The sequence below is a fragment of the Rhea americana genome, unplaced genomic scaffold, assembly GCF_003343005.1.
Source record: "Rhea americana isolate MKP2758 unplaced genomic scaffold, rheAme1 scaffold_65, whole genome shotgun sequence".
In the NCBI taxonomy this organism is placed as follows: domain Eukaryota; kingdom Metazoa; phylum Chordata; class Aves; order Rheiformes; family Rheidae; genus Rhea; species Rhea americana.
This window is the reverse complement of record NW_028186812.1, coordinates 2199019-2219455: the sequence shown is the minus strand read 5'-3', so window position 1 is coordinate 2219455 and position 20437 is coordinate 2199019. Positions and strand designations below refer to the sequence as shown.

Genomic DNA, 20437 nt, shown 5'->3' with positions numbered 1-20437 from the left:
GAGAAGAGCTCTTCAAAGCTGTGCTTAGGAGGTCTGTCATATGTGACTGACAACCACCTTATAAAATATTAAGCTATTTTGGATAGTAATGTGGAAAAATGATTAAAATAAACACTGAGATGTCTAAAAATAGAATGTTATAGACACTGTGGGGCTTTTATTTTTGTTTTCAATGTTAAAGCCAACTACATATCAGTAGTATAACTGATGCCTGAATTTATACTCTAAATTAAACTCACACAAATATGTTTTTCCTTTTTGTACTTAGACTTGAGGATCAAAATCTGAATATATAATAAGCAGAAACTATGGATATCTGGCTGAATGAAATTTCCATGTTTGGAAGTACAAGGTTTGTGTGGTTATGTGTCTACCATAAAAAGGGAAAAAGAATCACTCTTCTCCCATATCCCCCCTCCTCCAATGAAATTCCTGTCTTGAATGCTAACTTGGAAGAAAAATGGATTTTGGAAGGAGAAAACTATTCAGGAGTGCATGTTGAATTCAGTGAATAGTTTCCATTGAAAAACTTTAAAAGCTGGGAGAAATATCAAAACATTTTGTTCTGATAGTTTCTATTGAAACTCTGTCATTTGGTTGTCCAACTGACGTGACTGTGCGTGTATACATACACATGCTTTCTTTAAAAAAAACTTAAAACAAGGAAAAGGTTTGGGTACCTTAGCAACCTTCAGATGGAGAAAGAGAGAGAGGGAAAGAAAAAAAGGAAGAGAGGAAGATCAAGAAAAAGTAAGAAAGAAAGAACAAGAAAAAGAAAAGCAAGAAAGAATCAAAAAGAGAGAAAGAAAGAGAGAGAGGGAGAGAGAGAAAGAAATAAAAGAAAGAAAGAATAAATATTACCCCTGACTCAGGAAGCCACAGATGCAAACAGTAGGAGACTTGGAGAGAATCAGTAGGAAGCATCACCACACACTTGCCAGAGTCTTTCACAAGTTTCCCCTGTGGCTGCTGTTTTCTGCGCCTGCAGGATCCCTCCAGACTCCAGTGCCATTCGGAGCCGCTGGTGCACAAATGGCAACCACGGCAGGGGAGGAGAGCGTGCAGTGGAAGGCAGGGCTCCTGTGACCCCACAGGAGAGGGCTTCCTGGGGAGAGCAGTCTCCTGCGGGTGCTCCACAGAGCGAGAAGAAGCCTTGGCCAGGGTAGGTGAGATACAGTTCTCATGGGAAGCCCTCTGGGAGCCAGAGAGGGATGAAGATGATCCCTCCCCTCTCCTCTACAGATTGCTGGGTAAGCTGTGCTYACTCCTGGAGACAACAGAATGGGCTGTTTGGTCCTATCTTTTGATTCATTATGTCATGTTATTCCGACAGATAGTTTAACAAAACTTTTAATGGTTGGCCCCAAAGAAAATGATTATTTTTTCTGCAAAATCCTCAAATTTGAAAACTTGCCTTCTCATTAGAGGCCCATGTTATTGTTCTTTACTTTCAGAAAACCCACTCTTTGTCTAAATCCAGTAACACTGAGCGTGGAAATGATCTAACATACCCTAGAAGCATTTTGAGAGGGTTTGAGAACATTTTGAGAATAAAACAAAATAAATATGCCCCTATATTATTCTTTAAGAATAGTTAAGAAAAAAGCTGCTAACAGCTTACCAGAGTCTACAGTGTTCAACTCCAGTAAAGAAAATTCAGTCTCAGATTTATATACACATACATACATACATATATTTATATATATATGCATGTATATTTAAACATGTGTCAATTATATTGACATTTTCCATCTCAAATACTTATTCCCTGAGCTTTTTGTGGCCTTGGATGCACTTCCTTGGTGTGTTAGCTAGATACAGTTTTTAGTACAGTATCTGGCCCTATGCAAGGCTTCAAAATACTATCAGAAAAGTAAATGAAAGCTTTGTTAGAATCTGAAATAGAAAATATCCTTTAAGGGCTGAAAAATGTAATTTTTTATTTGAGTTTTAACTCAAACTTTGAGTTTTAACCATAGTAGTTCCATATAGTCGAACTTTTGGCAACATTTCAATTTGCCATCAAGATAGTACCAAATATTTTTTCAGTTGGAAATTGCTCCTAATTGTGGTGACTTCTGTCAGTTTGTCTGGATGGAGACAAAAAGCCCATTTTGCATAGGCCACAAAACGGATGTTGATAACGTTTGGTTACCACCAATCTTGTCTGGATTTCAAACGGATGACCTGGAAGTGAAGGGTCTTATATCTCATTAATAATACTGCAAGCTGTCAAATCCCCATGACACAATATGTTTCTTAGCACAGGGCAGTAAGTCAGTACATTYGGCACACGACTGAGAAGTCTGGAGAGAGGGCTTACTGCATTTAGCCCTGATGATAATGTGGACTAGCTAGCAATCCTAGCTTGGATGGAAGATCAGCTCTTTTTAGCAGGTTTCTGTAATTTCTACATTGAAGTTCAGGTTTGATAAAAGCTAATGCAATGCAGGGCTGCTGTTTCTCACTAAAACTTTACTGACACATATGCATTGTGTGTGTGTGGGGGGTTCTTTCACCTAAAGAGAGCTGTRCATGAACAAAGGAAGATTTTGTAGCGAAGACTAAGGCACATTAAGACTAAGATGCATTAAAGGCAGTTAGTGCCTTACCATGGGCTTACTCGGATGACTTACTCAGTCTCCTTGTATAATGGAGAGAATAATACACATTTATTCTTGTAAGGCTAAGGATAAGGATATAATTCACTTTGGCTTGTGAGGAAGTCAGATTCTGAGTTGATTGAGCCTGTGCAAGTAACCAGACAGATGCTTGCCAAAGCCTTTTGTCTTCCTTAAAAAATCCAAAGCCTCACAGCCTCCTATCTTTGTTTCCTTTCTTCTCTTCCAGAAACTAATGTTTAGAGACCAGCAAAAGATTTTGTCAGGGCTACCCAGCCCAGCTGGGCTTATTTGCTAGTGCCATCAGCTGTATGACAGAATAGATTATATGTGTTGTAGCTGTAGAACACGTATCTTTCAAAAACGTCATTAAGAACAAATTCTGTTCTCAAATGCACAAAAACAATTCTTAGCAAGCCAACGGCAACTTCATGATAAAGAGAATGTATTTCTAAAATGTAAAATTCATAAACCTTAAGTGGTTCCACATTTATTTTGTTTTCTAGGATCTATTCTGGTATGAGGTCTGCGCTTTTGTTATTTAAAGTTTGTCAACAGAATATTAATTACCTGTTAAAATATGCTTCCTTTCGGGAATGTATTTTATGATATTAGAATACATCCATATATTTTGCATTCTGAAAAAATCATCTACTAAGCAGAACACAAACTGTTAGCAAATTTGCATTCTCAGGCTCCTAAAAAAAGGGTGAGTATGTAAGAGCCCTACTGCAGCATTAGAAAATCAAAAAGGAAAAGCAAAGGAGAAAAGTTAGTAATATTAACTCACTACAGTGGATTTGATTGTATTACCACAGATTTACAATGTATTAGAAAAATGCTACGATACAGTGGACTATCTCAATCATTAGTTCTAACAGAGATGTGACTTGCCTCTTGAAGTGAACAGTCTGGGAAGAAAAGGAGCTAAAACTGAAACAGAAAAATGTAAAATGTTTTAATATGCAAATGCTCAGACAAGAACAACAGGTTTTRATAACTCATTATACTATAAGACAGTTAAAATAATGCTTCAATTAAAATTTTTGAAGCTAACTTAGAATTCCTGATTCTAAGAACTCCATAGGAACACAGATTCTGATTTTTGTGTTTTCTTAAAATGTTACTTAATATAATGAAATCTGACGAACTGCCATTGTAACATATGGAATACTAAGACTATGTAATAAAAATATTCAGACTATAATTATCTAAAAAGTTCTCCATCCCATATGTAATTTATCAAAGTGAACTTTACATTGATTTGTGCCACATGGTTGATGAAAAACTATAAAGAGTCTCTGGAACAAAAGGTATGTACATATAACTTTGTAAGAACAGTCTCAATCTGTTTCAAACTTYCCTTTTTTAGTTTTAACTTTACAATCAAAATATTGTAATATTTATATATATTGTCTCAGTTAAAAGTTTTCTAAAAACTAAGGTCTTGTCTCTTTAAAATGTAGCTTAGTTTCATGGAAGAAACAACGTTAAATTGTTCTAGTTAAACGCAGACAATCTTAAATCAATTTAAATCTGGTTTATAATGATTTTGTTTAATTCTGGTTCTTTATTGAGACAACCCAAATCATTATAAACCAGTTTTAAATTGATTTAAGCTTTAAAGTTAAATTGGGGACATACCTGACTATAGAAATTTCTAAGTGTCATTCACTCTGAAAAGCAACTAGATATAAACGACATTGTGATATACTATGACTTGATACATCTCTGAGATTTCCAGATCACATTCACTGAATGTACATAATCACTCTCCAGAATTAGATGAAGAATGACAGTCTGGCTTTATCAGGGCCTGCTCTTCAAAGCCTACTAGTTCTTGCTTTCTTAGGAATAAAAAACCACCCTGCCTACTGTTTTTCTCAACATCAGTTACTAGTCTCCAGTTTTAGACTCACATTTTATATACTTAAACCCCTGTAAAACAGTGATGTCATTCTATGCAAAATCATGCAGTGAAATGGACACCAGGTATTCATGGATTTAGTTTTTTTTCACTGACTGGTAAAATATCACATATGATATCATGCGTGAACATTACCTCTCAAAACCATTCACTCTATTCTTACAAAAAAGAATAGAATTCTTACCAAAAATAAGCAACAGTCTAGGGACAAATGTTACAGTTTATCCGCCAGTTAAAATGAAGTGGTGGAAAGTGGGTTCCTTTTGAGAAGTTCATATTTTTTGGTATACATTCAGTACCATTAACATATCACCTTGCCACACGTGGAAGTGTTTTGCTTGTCCTTCTTAGTGTTGATAGGAAATCTGAAGGCTAATTGCTGACATACTTATGATATATTTCCTGTCAATATTTCAGAAGTTATTTTGTTTCAATTTCTGTAATTTCTGCTTTTCTAGTATCTAAAATATCATCCACTTTCTATACCTATAAAAGCAAGGGACTAGAATTACTGTACTATGTCCTGAAGGAGTAGGGGATGTTATATACGTAGTGATCTCTGGTAAAAGGACAAATACTTAAGGACTCATTGAAACATCAGCTTTTTTTCAGATGGATGTAGTTATGGGGTTATATYACATCTGTGTGTTCAAATGAAATGGCAGTGTTGGGGCATATATAAGAACTGTAAAGTGGACTGTGAGAACTTCCAAAATGAGTAATTTTTTTTTCTGACCACTCTGCGTCTAATCAATACCTAGATGTAATAGCACATTGTAGCCTTTAAACTATAGTTTAGTTGTGGAAGCCCTGTTCTTAGATAGAAGAAATTAGATGAAGCTGCTTCAGTTTTCATTTCTAAACAAAAGGATATAGATCAAAATACCACATTAATGGTCCTGCCTGTCTGACTATTTTATTAACTTAAGACAACAGTGTCTCCACATACAGAAAATCAAGAAGATGGATATATTAACTGAGATATTCCCATACTGCTGGTTATTCCTAAATAAAAGCCCCTTCTATCCCCCCTGTAATTTAGTTTTAAACTGTGAGACCATCTTCCGTTTAGGCACTTTTTTTTTTTTTTTTTTTTTTTTTTAATATCCAAGGGTGATTTTATCTTTGCTACAAACTTCCACTATGGCTTCATAAGACAGTGCAGGAGCAAAGACAGTTATTTTGGAAATTCAATTCTGCAGAAAAAATGCTGAGATATCAAAAAAATTATCTTTAATAGAGTAATTTAAAAAAGGTATTCCTAAGTAAATTAATCTAAAAAATTCCATACTGCATTTCACAGGTCTCATATGATCATTTCATCTGAACGGAGATTACATTTTCAACCATTAATGTGCCTTTCTCTCCACACTACTTCCTTAGGAAACGTAGTATTTCCTCAGTGCAGAACTGTGACAGAGCTCGCTAGAACACAGGGACAAAACGGAGACCTCTCCGCATTATCTTCACGTAGGAAGAAAGGAAAGAAGAGATCTTTCCTGAATGTTTCTGCACAGCATTCATTCCCAGTTCATATTCTAACTAAAGAAGTTCACACATTGCTTAGAGTTTCATCCCGTCTGAGCCTTTGTTTACGACAGGCAGCTTTTTCCTCTTGCTGTGACAGGTAGGGAGAGCTCCCTGTGCTCCGGGGGCAAGAGCAGGGGTGCAAGCGCGCAGAAGCAGGATTCTCTTGGCATGCTCCAGGGCGCCTGGGAACAAGTCATGAAGGTGCCCAACCGCGCTCCGACTCCCATAGCACTGAGTGCTGGGATTATTCCCCACTGCTGTTTTCTCAACCAAAAGAAGAAGCCTTCCACAGTGGGTTTACAGAATTTGCAATAAAAATTATCAGGAATTAACAGAGAACACTTAAGGTACTGTTATTCTCTGAAAGACTGTGCAATGGGCACKTGCAAGGTAATCAATTCCCCTCGTTCATGGAAGTAAGACATCATGTTAAATCTAGAACATAAAGAATCTGTTCTCAGTGTAATTGTATACTTAGCTGTCAACATTAAGAGACTAGCTGCAAAAGTTATGAAATAACAAGCTTAAAAGAGCTTTTGGTTCATATCTTATTTGTAATGAAAAATATAATTACCTGCAAGGTTGTCGATTTCTTTCTCTTGGAGTAGACTAACAGCATCATCATCCCCTTCTAGCATAAGCTCCGTTTCTGCATTCTGATTTACTACAGCTTGACTTCGGAAGGTTTTCTTTGACTTTACCACATCTTCTTCAGTGCCTAAATAAAAGTTACAAATGTTGTGAATTTAGCTGAATAACAAAAAAAACAGTCAAGTAGTAAAAAAATCCAGAACACACCATCTTTATTAAAATCGGGAAAGAACGTTTTCTAAAATTTTGTCGAGTGTCGAGGATTACAAAACACACAGCCTCATTCTGTCTTTCAAATTATACCTTGAATAAAAGACAAACTCTGTTTCACAAAGACTGTCCTGCTTTTAATAATTTCTATTTACTAGATGTTCTGTATTGTTCCACTAGCTTTCTGCTGCCAAAGAATTTAGCAGGCGTTTTTCTTGTCTTCCAGGTATTCTGCTTCTGACCTCCCAGGGCTCAAACCACCTACTCTCTGAATAAAGGAGATGCTTTCAGGAATTCAAGATATGCCATGATTTTAGTCTTGAAGGTAGGAAGGATAAGATGGTGAAGTAAGAGATGGGATAGCTCAATATACTGTAGTAAAAGGTGAGCTATGCAGGGCTTCAGAACAGAGGCAAAGGAAAGGAGTGAACTCTGTTGTGTGTGTTTTTTTTTTTTTTTTCCCCCACCAAGGAACACAATAAAAATGCTGGTGTATGGACATGTGCCAACTATCACAAGGACTTCATAGGGAGGATTACTCTTCCTTCTTGCCTACAAGCAACTTGTCTATTCAACAGCTCTTTAAGACAGAAGATTCAGCATCTTACACTTTGGGAAGTTCCTACCAGTATTTTCAGAATGTATTCACTTTATAGAAGAAATTAATCATAGCGTGGTCAAAAATGATAGGATCATTAAAAAAAAAGATCTTTCAAGAAATACAGAGATACTATTGCAAGGTAACTGGAAGAATTATAGGTTGGCAGCTATAGAAAAAGCCTAATTCTATTCTGGTAGCTTTAACACACTGTTCTGAGATTGGCCCATTATTTATTTCTTGCTTAGGGAGAGATTATAAGTTTTATTTTCAATATAACAGACTTGTAGTAGCTTCTTAGGCTGGAATGCTGTCTTTTTTTTTCTTTTTCTTTTCCCTAAATGTAAATCTCTGTATTTTCACCTTGGATTATAACATATTTTTATTTATATAGAAAAGAAAAAGCACTACCTCCTGTATAAAAAGCTCTTATATGCTTAGCATCCATTTTTAGTTGACTAAGAATCTTTTAAAATTTTCAGATAAGAATTGACCACACTCAGGTGGGCAATGCAAATTTATTTTGTATAGAATCTAGACATCTTCAGTTCTCATAACTAAGAAACAGAAATAAATCTAACCCTTCCTGTATGCAATTTGGCATAATAATTCAAAATCCTGCACATAATTTGGAAATTTTTTCCTATTGTGCTACAGAATTACGAGTGAAATCCTAGCAGAACTGAAGGAGCATGGATTTCTACCACATTCCATGATGCCTGGACTTTACGTGATGAATACTACTATGGCAGACATAAAATAATGAGGTAAAACCCATTAAGACTTGTGACCTCATATTAATACAGGCAACTAAGAGGAATACAATAATCAGATGGGTTAGTGAAGATACATGCATGGCATAACATTTAAGTGTCAGGTAGTTTTGTCATTACAAATACAGGGATCCCACCAAAGGCTGAGGCAGCCTCCCTTTTAAAATAGTCTAATTTTAACCTCTTGTGTACTGTTGTTGTTATCCCAACTGCTATCTCTGAAACTACAAAGCAGGTAAATACAAGCAAGCAAAATCCTATTTTTTTCACCAAGCTGGCCCAAAATTAACGACAGCATCTCCAGTCTTCCCAGCTAAGGTTTTCTCCATTGAGACCACATTGATACTGACAGTGATTAAGACAATACTGATATTTTTGGTGGATTCAGTCATTAGGCTGTAATCTTTAACTTGCTTGCATAGGTTTTACGTAGAACAACTCACTCAATTTAAAGCTGAATCAAATAACTGAGGAGCAGAAAAGCTTTCAATATTAAATTCAAGCTATGTTTTTAATTCACAAAATAACAAGAATTGTAAGAGTTTTGCAAAGCAAGAAAGAATACTCTGCTGGTAGCCGACCTTCAGTTTTATCACCTCAGAATTGTCTCGAGTATTTAACTGCTAAATCAGATTTTTGCTACAATTGCGTTTAGCAAAGGGAGTTTAGCATCATTTGACACAAATAATTGCTCATGCTGTGAAGCACTTGATACTGCAGGGGACAAGGTCCAGGACGAACTAACACAGTGGAAGAAGGAAGCATGAAACTGTTCTCTTCCTTTCTGTTAGTTCTAGTGAGTGTTATGGAAGTTTCTTATTTCCACAGGGTGCGATATTCTTCAAATGAATTACTTTAAAAGTACTAATTTGGAATAATAGTCAACTATTTTTCTAATAACTGATTAGATTAGTTATAGTCCTTTAAAATTATTTATGACTGAAATTATATTTTGAAAATCAAAAAAAAAAAAAAAAAAAGTCCAAGCTCCAAATTACTACTAACACTTAAAATGTATTAGAAGAAGAACCTGAAATTTAGTGTATTTTAATTACTTTGTCATGCTGGCTCCAGTTATCAGATTACAGAAATATTTCCAATGTAAGAAATGCGGTAGAGGAAAAGGCATTACACAAATTTGGCAAATTTTGAGCTTAGCATCTAAGATAAATGATCTAAAATCCATTTTGGTTTATAATATTAAACATACATTCATCTAAAAGAAATATAGTAATGGTGCTTCTCTGTCTTGATAGAAAAGGCTCTGGTTTGGCCGTTGTTTAAATTTATCACTTTGCTGAGTGCACCTCAGTTTTGCTGTACTGTACCAAACATTTATCTAAATGAAAGTGTACGAGACCCAGAGTTGCCCTTCAATCACTATATCCTTTATGAATTAGAATTCCATTTATCAAAATTACAGCAAGAAGAGTAAGGTCTCACAGGGCTGTCTCATTACAAGCCTTGTAAACACTGTCCTTACAAAGAAATGGTTTAACACCTAACAAATCAAAAACTGATTGGGAATAGAATTTATTTGAGATCATCTATCTTGAGAAGACGTGCTGTACTGAGTGCACTTCTTGGCCTTTCTGCCCATTCATCAAGGAATTAACAAGCGAATACCGCAGACCACCAGATCTCCTCGGATCCTGAAATGTAAAATATGTTCACAACACATCTGTCACAGATGTTCTATTTTTATATTTCAAGATGACTTCAAAAAGGTTTCTTAAAAACAGGAGAACCTCTGAAAATAGAAGCAAAAAGAAAAACAACTTGTCTCTTTAAAACCAGACAACAAACCGAATAAAAAATTATATGACATAAAACTATGTCTAGCATTGTTAACAATGATCTAAAAAGGAGTGAGGAATACATGAATACTTGATATTTCAGCATGTTTATAAAAATTCAAAACTCTAATTATCTTTTCAAAGACACAGCAAAATTATTATGAAGTGAAATTCGTTTCCAGATATTTCACTTGAAACTCCTCTYAGGACACAAAGAGTTTGTATTTTAAAGGCAAAATACGGAATTATATTAATGTCAGATCCTAAGTCTAATTAGAAAATGCTTCAAACACATTAAAATAGGAAAAACTAAAACCAAACTATACAGAATTTAAAGAAAGCAACATTTTAACATTAGGGCACTCAGAAGCATAACTGCCAGAAGCTATCAGTTCTCAAAAAATCAAACACCTTGTTAAAGGTAAGATTTTTTTTTTTTTTTTTTGACTAGGATTTGCAAAGAAGTCTTGAAATAAACAGCAAAACATTTCCTAACACTACAATATGCAAAAAAGTTAGAGGAAATAAGTCACTCAGGTTTTACTTGAATTCAGCTTAGTTGGTGCTTTAATTCTTGAAACTTTTGAAATTTGAAGACCATGTCTTTAAAAATATCCAGAGAGAATGTGTGTGTGAGATCAGATAAACTATTTAAAAGAAAATTCATGTCTTGTTACACCTGTTATCACACCAAGCATTTTTTGAAAGTGCATGTTAAAATTGTCTACTTATGGAAGCTTCAGGATACTTAAAAAAAGAGCTCATCTTTAACAGAAATTAAATAAATCAACCGTTGCTCCTGTGCTAAACCGCATCTTCCAATACAAGGTGTGCATTTTATATATCTGAAAAGCTGTGGAAGCTACATAGTAGGCTGTGCACCCTCACCAAAAATTTACTAATCTCCCTTCCAGTGACAATGATTTTCCTTGTGAAGAAATAGGAATTATTAAGTAGATTAAAAAAAAATTAGTAATTAATAACCTCCCATGAACAGAAGGACCTAAGGGTTATTTTGCAGCTACAGCCTCCAGAAGCATTTAATATAGGCAATATTTAAACAATTTTTTTCTTTTTGTTATTGCAACAGCTGTATCTTTGCCTCTCAATTTCCAGTCAAATCAGTAAATTCCCTATTGGATTCTGTAGGTCACAATGGATTCCTGGGAAGCAAGTTAAATTTCAAAGATACTGCGAGTGTCCAAACCCATCAGACTGTCCTTAAATAAATTTTTTAATGAGTAATACAAACATAACATATGGTTGATTATGTTTATGTACATTTACTTTATTAGACATTACACTAATTACGATAATCTAGCTGAACACAGAAATGGAGTTTTCAGTTCTTTCTTTACTGATATCCATTTAGTACATATTCAAATATAACTTCTAAAAATTCTCTCTGCATGTAATGTGAGATGAGTTAATAAGGTTAATTTTAAGAAAAGTTTGCTTGGCAATACCGTAACCAGCAAAAGGAGACTACTGCTTCTTATAAAGTTGTTTCCACAGTTTACTTCAGCRAATTACCGATAAGGCAATTTATGCAGTGAGCTCTCTTTCATCTTTGAAGAGAGATGGCAGAATGGAAAGTTAACCTCATTTTAATGTTACCTAAATATACTGACAGGAAATTCTAATGTTTCCAAACATCTGGAAATCTGCTTCATGGGATGGTATTCTTCTCTTCTATAAGAAAGCTTTTTCATATATTGTCTTTTACAGCTTTATGTGGCTTCTAAGGAGCATTTTGACATAAGTAAAGTCTGTTTTCTTTACAGTAAAATGCTGCATTTAATTAAGAACTCTCTTTTATAGAAGCTAAAGTAAAGTTTTTGTGAAGCTTAGCTCTCCTCAGGAAGTTTTAAGGGTAAAGTTGCCTTTTCCTCCTTACAGACCGCTGGCATGCACCGCTTTGCAAAGCACCACTTTCGTTGCATTTTAATCATCTAAGGCGCGTTTTAATATTCAATTAAATAAAGGAATTCAGAACCAGGTCCTCACAAGAGACTGCCTCCTAGGTGATGATGTGGACCACAGAATTTTATCTCAGCTAAGATACAAGCTATCATCAAGCGAGTCGGAAAGAGCCAAGCTTTTCTCAAAAGCCTCCTTCTGTTTATCGTGCAGCTGCAACTTCTGCTTTCACAGGCACGACCAAATGCACCGCACGCGCCCGCGGAATTAAACAGCACACTGGTGTTCATCYTTTTTGTTAATTCTGCAGAATTTATACTCAAAAATAATTATAAAGGTTTCCGGAAGTACTCGTCCTGCTTTATATGCTGTAACAGTTTAAAAACCTGCCTTCATTCCTGATCTTGACTAACTGGATTAGGCACCGGGACCCTCACAGTGGTCACAGTTATGGAGAGCAGCTGCTTGGGAGTCTGTGGACTGACCTCTGCAAAACCCAGTCACATCAAATAATCGACATGGGAACTGCTCCCCCGGCCTAGTAACATCTCGCTGCACTGCGAGGGACCCGCGCTTCTCGGGCCGCGCTCGCTCCAGGCGAAATGGGCGCCCGCCACGCTGAGAAAAGCAGGTTTCGAGCAGCGGCGCGYTGCCGGCGCGTCGTGACGAACTGTCCCCACCCGTGTCTGCGCGAGCTGCGAYTGCAGTCGCAACGTCTCTCTGAACCCGGCAGCTTTGACTGGCATGTAATTTAGTTTCCCTGGAGAATCAGAGAGGGGACTGTTATTAAAGGGAGGCTGTTTCTAATAGATTTAATAAAAGCCAGAGGAATATAAATCATATTTTCATTATTAAAGATCCTTGAAGAAATGAGGGAGAAAAACTAGGAAAATTGCGTAGAAATTAAAAACTGCATACATTCATATTGGAAATTACTTTCTACTTAAAGTAAAAACAACACTGCTAACAACCACTTTTTGTATTCTACARCATATTAACACCAAAGATTTTATCACACACACTCCAAGCACTTTCCTTTTCATCTGGTTTTGGTACCTAATAYCTCGCAATTAGTCCTGTGCTTACACACCAAGTGATCTTCATGTGTGTCACGTGTAAATTAATACTTTCCTGTTGTATGCATTTTCCCCTTAAAAATTTTTAGATGCTTCGCATTGTGAAAAATGAGACTGATASAAACTTACCAACAAGGAGACTGAGAATAAAGTTAAGGCCCAAACGAACAATACGTTTCTCAGAACAGGCTGTAGATGATTTTTTTGAACAATAAAAACTTGCAATTACAAGTCAAACTGTTGTATATGAATACAAAAGTCCTACTTGAAAACATAAACACGACCCTTCCAAGTTGGACACTCGTTATTTTTTAGCTTACAGATAGGAAAACGAAGATTCAGAGTGGCAAGGAAATTAATTTGCAGAAGTCATCAGTCTCATCGTTCCTTTTAYTTGCGATTTCCTGTATTCTGGACACCTGAGGACGAATCCTGCATTGACCCGGTACTCACGTAAACAGAGTGGAAATGCCCAGGCTAGTGAACGTTACAGTGCACTTTCACAGTCCTCAAGGGAAGTGTCCGTACTGACTGGAATTAGAAGTTCCTTCTAACTGGAACTTAAACCAGTCAAATATTTAGATTTGAATTAAGATGTAGTTTGCCACTGTAACTTGCACGCACAAGAACAGGTTCGTATTTCACGACTGATGACCTTTACAAATTCCTGTCAGTCTGAGATGTAGCCACTCAGTGTACCCTGCAGTTTGCTAAACTGCAGAAAGAAACTGAATTTTCTGGTATGCTATGCATCACTTAAACAGGTAAATACGACTCATATGCAAAATAATTAAGAGTAATACAATTTTCCTAACTGTATTTCCAACYATTTTACAAAAATACAGTATTAGCTGAGAGGAAAATAACTACACCACACCCACAGTTATTGCTCRGTGGAAAGGACATCAAGGACACTTGCAAGTAAGAGAATTGGATCAATATTAACGCGATTTTCATTTCATGCTTCCCCAACTCCAGTAAGCTGACAATATACTCTGATTATGTGAACTGCCTGTGAGTAACATAGAAAAGGTTATTAGAGCAAGAGGTGGAAATGGAATGCACTTTTTATATTGACAGGTCTGCTAATAGAGTGTACTGATTTTCAAAGCCATGCAATGCATTTTCACAATTTGGTTCTGACAGCAAAARGGAATTTCATTTATCCCTAATTCATAATATTCACATGTAAGCAAAGGTTTCTTAAGAGAGGCCACTGAAGAGGGTAATCAAACAATTTTAACAGAAAAATCTAATTAATAAACTAAGAAGCAAAAGGTGATTGAATTTAAATAGGTACAACTTTAATGAAATAATGAAATAATTCTGTTAAATGTAAAAGCATTCTATGCTTTCAAAATAGAATTTGATAAAACATGTTTCTAAGATTAGATATAAATGATAAATGTGGACTCTCACAGCATTGCGGTCTGGATTTTATCTTGAAAGTTTTAGATCAGTTTTGAGTCTGAAAAACTTAAAACAAGCACATACTCTACAGGAAAAGCCATGGTCTGACTCTATCTGTTTGCAGAGCCTCAAGACAGGATCAAAGTTGCCAGACTTCTAACAGGCACTCTCTGTACTGAGGAATTGTGCCCACATATGCTAGCTTTAATTTGGCTTTCAGCTGACAAAAATTCTAACAGAAAAGGCTAATTCGATAAAGCACTGGGAAGAAATGAAATGTTGTTTAGAAATAGAAACTCCTGGTGTATGCTAGCAGCTCAATGGTAATGCACTGGCATGTAATCTATATCAATATTTCTAACTTTACTTAGTATTTCAAAATCAGTTTCCAAACCATGGGAATGGTCCAAAAATCAGTATTTTTAAAAATTATTTTAAAATGATTTTTGTATGTAGTTTACGGTCTGTTTTCTGACATTTGAATTCTCCTTCTGTGGCCAAAGTACAGGCTAAATTGTCTTTGCTAAAAGGCAATTTTGTTCCTCTCTGGATTTGCTATTGCTACGAGATCCGCACAAGATCAGCTCTTTCAGAACAAGTATTGTACAAAGGCATAGGAGGACAGCTAAAAAATTCATTCTGCAGTAAAGAAAATGAAGGCATAGGAAGTGAGATTAAAATTATTTTATAGTAGCTTTTAAATTCCAGTAGCTGAGTAACTATTTAAATTTCTATTGAGACAATTCATTTAGAGAAGAAAGACTGAATAGCCCATCATCAGTGGTTTGAGACACTTATTTGCCAAAATATCTGGAATGATCTTCAGGAATGAGGTTTGCTTTCTGAGATGGCAATTTTTCCAAAAGAAATTCTGCATACAGAAGAAACATCTTATTCAGTCTGTATACAAGCAAAGTCTCCTATACAAGACATACCATTGCCTATAACTGATCCTTAAAAGCACAGTCCCTACTGTATACAAATAACAAATTTATCAATATAATAACCCTAGTAGAACATCCAGATTTAATCTTCAATACATTGCTTTATATTATAACAACAGGTTCAGTATGGTGCACTGATTTTCATCTGTGCAAATTTCATTTCACCTTCACGGAGCTCACCACATCTCTAGAATTGGCACACATCATTTTCACTTCAGCAACAACAGTTGCTGTTGGATACAGAGATTATATACGTTAGGATATACATACATAGGATATTATACACAGTAGGATATACACATTTGTGAGACAGCAATGTGCCCCTAAGCATTAGGATATGTGTTGTGCTCTTAGCTCTGCTGGACTATGCTCTAGCAGTAACAGAAAGCATTTCTTTTTGGAGTCAGCCTGCCGTAAAAACATGAGCTCCTAGTTTCTGAACCCAAAATGCAATTCTCTACTACACTGAAACCAAAGCTTTGCTATCTGCTTGGCTGGCACCAGAATTTTACTTTTTTTTTTTTTTTTAACAAAATTAGCTGCAGCTAAAAAACTTCTTTGTTTTACAGTCTAGCAGCTGAAAAGCTACATAGTAGCAGTACACAAAATATAGTTGAGATAAACAGGAGTCCAAGGCTCTATTACCAGAACAGCTCAAAGAGATGTGCTTGTGTGCACACTAAGGAGAGCTAACTCACAGAAATCTTACCAATAGTCAGCTGTAAAAAAAAGAGGACCAATTTTCAGTTTCATCTTTCATAAAACTGCAGTTTGTCATGTCTTTCTTTCATTCTACTTTGCAAAGATCATAAAAGAATGCAAACCTCCTAGGCAACTGCAGGGATACTTGCAAAATTGCTATGTTTGTACTAAATTTGCAAGCACTGGCAATACTATTTTCTATGCAGACTGGAGCTGAGATATTACTGAGACATGAGGCATGACCAACTTTTTTTGAGGGCCTGAGATTGAATGACTTGTGTTATATGTCTAAGGAGAAACCAATGAAACTCTCTTCAGGCATTACCTACAGTCTTCTAAGTTAGGAAAATATGTCTATTTGTAGATGAAGCTCAGMGTTTTATATAAATTTACTAGGAGATATACAGGCACAGTATATATTTCTCAGGCATACAGTAAGTATGAGGAAAAAAGTCTTGTTATGATGTAGCATATATGATATGAAAAATATATAACTAGAAAGGTATATAATATACCAACTGATTGATAGAACTAGAGTTCCCTAGAGTTCTTTCTGGGCTTGCTGTTTAGTGGTATATTTGAGAATTTTTTGTCAAAATGTATTTGGCTTTTAATAAAGTGCTTTCATTAGAAGTTTCTGCTTCCCTGTCCCTTACTTTGCACAACGTTGAAACTCATAAAAATCTTCCAATTTGTTTCACTACATTGGTAATTTTTGTGTTTCAAAGCTAACAATATAAGGTGCGTATAAAATAAGTGATATTGAAAAATTCATTGTATCTGTATGTATATGTAATAGCCAGTGCAACTACACATAAGTCTACTTTTATTTTGTACAAATATTATTATTTATATAAAACCTATATAATAATTTTAATGCGACAGAAATATATTTTCAGTGAAAAATTTAAAGTAATGCAATATAAAAAGACTAGTAAAAACATTGTCCCTGAAAAAAATTTCTATATTTTTAGAATCTATATAGAGCTAGTCTGTTTGCTTTGTTACAGGCAAGGAATCACCTATATCAAAGAGAGAGATTCCCACAGACTACTTCTGTCCACCTAATGCATCTTTTCCCTGTAAATAGCCTAGAGGACCGCAGAAACCTGGGCCCTGACAGCCTGTCATGTGTCCTACTGACTGTTAGAAAGGGGGAGAAAGTAAAGTTGTTTAAGGCTTTATTATGGTCTATAATTGTAGGCTTTACTAGCTGCAGCACTGCTGAAATAATGGCTCGATTCCAGCCTTGGGTTTGGCAGTCTTTCCTGGCCAGGTCTTTAGAAATTATCTTCCCTGGGACTGAGAGCAGCAAAATTTCATCTTCCATTTTTAGACCTATAAGATGCCACTTTGGCTTCTTTACTTAGCAGAAGAGAGCTCAGCATCAGTGTGAAGAATGAATTTCTCCATCTTACCTGTTTTCTTGAAATTACATATTCAAAACATCCAGTCCTTATTTGAGGACTATACAACCAAACTACAATACCTGCAAACATTAAACACTTCCCCCCCCCCAAGATGATAAGTATCTCCACTTGCCTATCTACACAATGGGAAGCGACTCCTGCAACCAAGGAGGAGTGAATAAGAAGAGTGGAAAATATTTAAAAATAGAATTGTTCTGTGATTTTAACTGTAGTAAAAGGAGATTTAAAGCGCTATATTCCTTAATAAGGGCACCTTAAAGCAGAAAAATATAGGAAGAAAGGCGTACTGTAAAACCAGAGACTGAAGAGCTATGTTCACAGCTGCGAAAGCTGTCCTAAGGRTTGATAATTAGACCGTTACTGACAGAATACTCTTCCAAAATGTTTCTATGAGATGCTGCTGAATATATATTGGTCATTATCTTCTATTTCTTTGTCAATTAACAATACAACTGAATTAATAGAACAAATATACTCTTCATGTGGGTTTGAAAAAAATTCACATCATGGTAATTTATTAGTTTTGATATGTAAATCACCTTCATTTGGCAAAACAAACATATATAGTCTCTTCTTCCAATATGTAAATATAAAGGTGGAGGGAAGAAAAATGCTAGAAATCTAAGACTGACAACGGCTGTGATTTTTGGCTGTTATGAATGGTTTTGCTAGTCAATGATGTGATTACTTCAAGAACTTTCTGGAGTCATAAGCTTTCAGCTGAAGTGAGAAACAGAAGTAGTAATGTTAGCTGCTAGTAAAAAGACAGAAAATTCTGCAGTAAAACCTATTAGCTCAGAGCTATAACAGCAGCTAAAATCCAGGTCATGCCAAATAACCTGAAAATGTCAGAGGAAAGGCATTTGAAACCTAACACTGAGGGTCTTGGGGAAAATGCTTTCACATGCTATTTAGACCTGTTAAAAGCCTGAATAAAAGTAAAGATAGAGCTACTGATAATCAAGACATGAATTTGACTGTTTCACGAATCCATGCTCAAAGCTTACCATAAAGCTACTATGAAAATCATTATGCTAAAAATGGCAGATCACGGGGAGCAGATATTTAGAGATTGCACAGCACTGTTAGGATGCGACTGTAACTCTATTTCCCTTATCTAGCCAGACAGCAGAAGCTCAGACACTAAGAAAAACAACAGTATTCCATGCTCTCTCAGCAAATCCCATCACAGCCTGCAACTTGAAACTGTCTTGTATTATATTACAGTAAGGTATAATAAGAATGAGGATGATCATAATGTTAGATATTCTCATTGAAAATGAGATATTTTCAATGAGAATGTATCTATGCATTTTTAGGGGCTAAGAAGTGCTAGAAAGAAGACTGTATTAAATTGGGTATTTTATATATAATTATCATTACAATCAGGATCTTGCTGTGAACATCCCTCTAGTGATCCTGCATGAAAACGTTCCTTCTGGGACTGAGTCTTTAAACAAATTTTATTTTCGCCCATCCATACAATTACCATGTCAAATCTTAACAGGATACAACTGACATGTCATGTTTTCCCTAAAACCCAGTAAGGATGAAACATTTGGAAGCTTATTTGGAGAAGCAGTGGATGGCACTGTTGGACTACAATTATAAGGCTGCTGATGTGAATCTTAAAAAATACCCAGATTTTCATGACACCTTCAGACATACAAATTGGATGCAAACTTTTTCAGTATACATAGGAGATTCCACAATCAGATGTGGAAATTAGTTCATGTATTTAAAGGAAGATGGTTAATAAGAATACTTCAAGTCAAAGTGTTGAAGAATCAAGAATATCCTTGTTTTCAACATTCTGATCATCATAATTTTCTTAATATTAAATCATATTTCTAACACTGGGCATCTGGTTATAACAAGAGAGACTTGGCTGGCAATTAGTCTAATAGAGACTGGGACAGTCAAACAGAGAAAACGGAAAGAAAATGGTGCTCCAAGTGAAGCAAAATGGTTTACATGCCTGTCTCATCATGATCCCATTTAAACTAAAGAACACAGGAGACTTTCTTGATGACACCTTGAAGAAATGTTATAGATTAATTTAACCACTAAATGTTCTTAAAATGGTCACCACTGAACATCAAACAATATCTATGTATTTTCTGTCTATAAAGTTGATGCCACTTCTTAAAACTGCTCATCTTGTGTTTACTTACAGGCTAAAATTAAGTGTACATGAATAAGGTGAGGGGATGGGGTTCTTTCTAGTAGAGGCTTTTGTTTACTTTCTCTTTTATATTCATACTTATCATGTTTCTTAAAGAAATATTAGTTTTGGAAGTTATCTGAGAAAAGGGTCATCCCCTGCATGTCCCAAGAGCAATGTATTTTATGATACTGTGTGTGTTACTAATTTTCAGGATCATGCATTAAATAAATAAAAAATGTCATCAGAAACATTTTTGTGGTTGATGTAATCACAACAAATTCAATTTCTGTAATAATAAATATCATGCTACTCATGAACAAATTAATATTACAAGTGTTTTATGATGATCCTGACTATGTGAAAATCTTATTTCCTCACAAAATTCCATGAAGATTAAAGTAACTTTGTGTTCAGGATTACATTTTTTCTATCAGTCAAATGTTTCCTCTGTATTTTGTTTCTGAGTCCATAATAATTTACATAAGAAGTTTAATCTTGAACATTGGGATTTAACTAATTTAGTTTTTTAAATGTTATTAAAAGTAAGTTATGGCAACCGTCTACTTTCAAGCTCTGGCTCCATAATAAGAATCACAGAATCACAGCATTGCTGAGGTTGGAAAGGACCTCTGGAGATCATCTACTCCAACCCCCTCTGCTCAGAGTAGGGTCACCTATAGTAGCTTGCCCAGGACCCTGTCCAAACAGGTTTTCAGTGTCTCCAAGGGTGGAGACTTCACGT

The 20437-nt window shown here is 35.5% G+C and overlaps 1 protein-coding gene across 1 annotated transcript in view; it reads right to left on the bottom strand.

The window, feature by feature from the left end:
* NBEA (neurobeachin) overlaps positions 1 to 20437 on the bottom strand; it is a 519273-nt gene that overhangs the window by 165196 nt on the left and 333640 nt on the right. The window contains exons 39-40 of the mRNA XM_085320669.1: positions 6653 to 6796; positions 3516 to 3554 (exon numbers count right to left, since the gene is read on the bottom strand). Coding sequence (XP_085176795.1) covers positions 3516 to 3554; positions 6653 to 6796 — 183 coding nt within the window. The remainder of the gene's footprint in view (positions 1 to 3515; positions 3555 to 6652; positions 6797 to 20437) is intronic.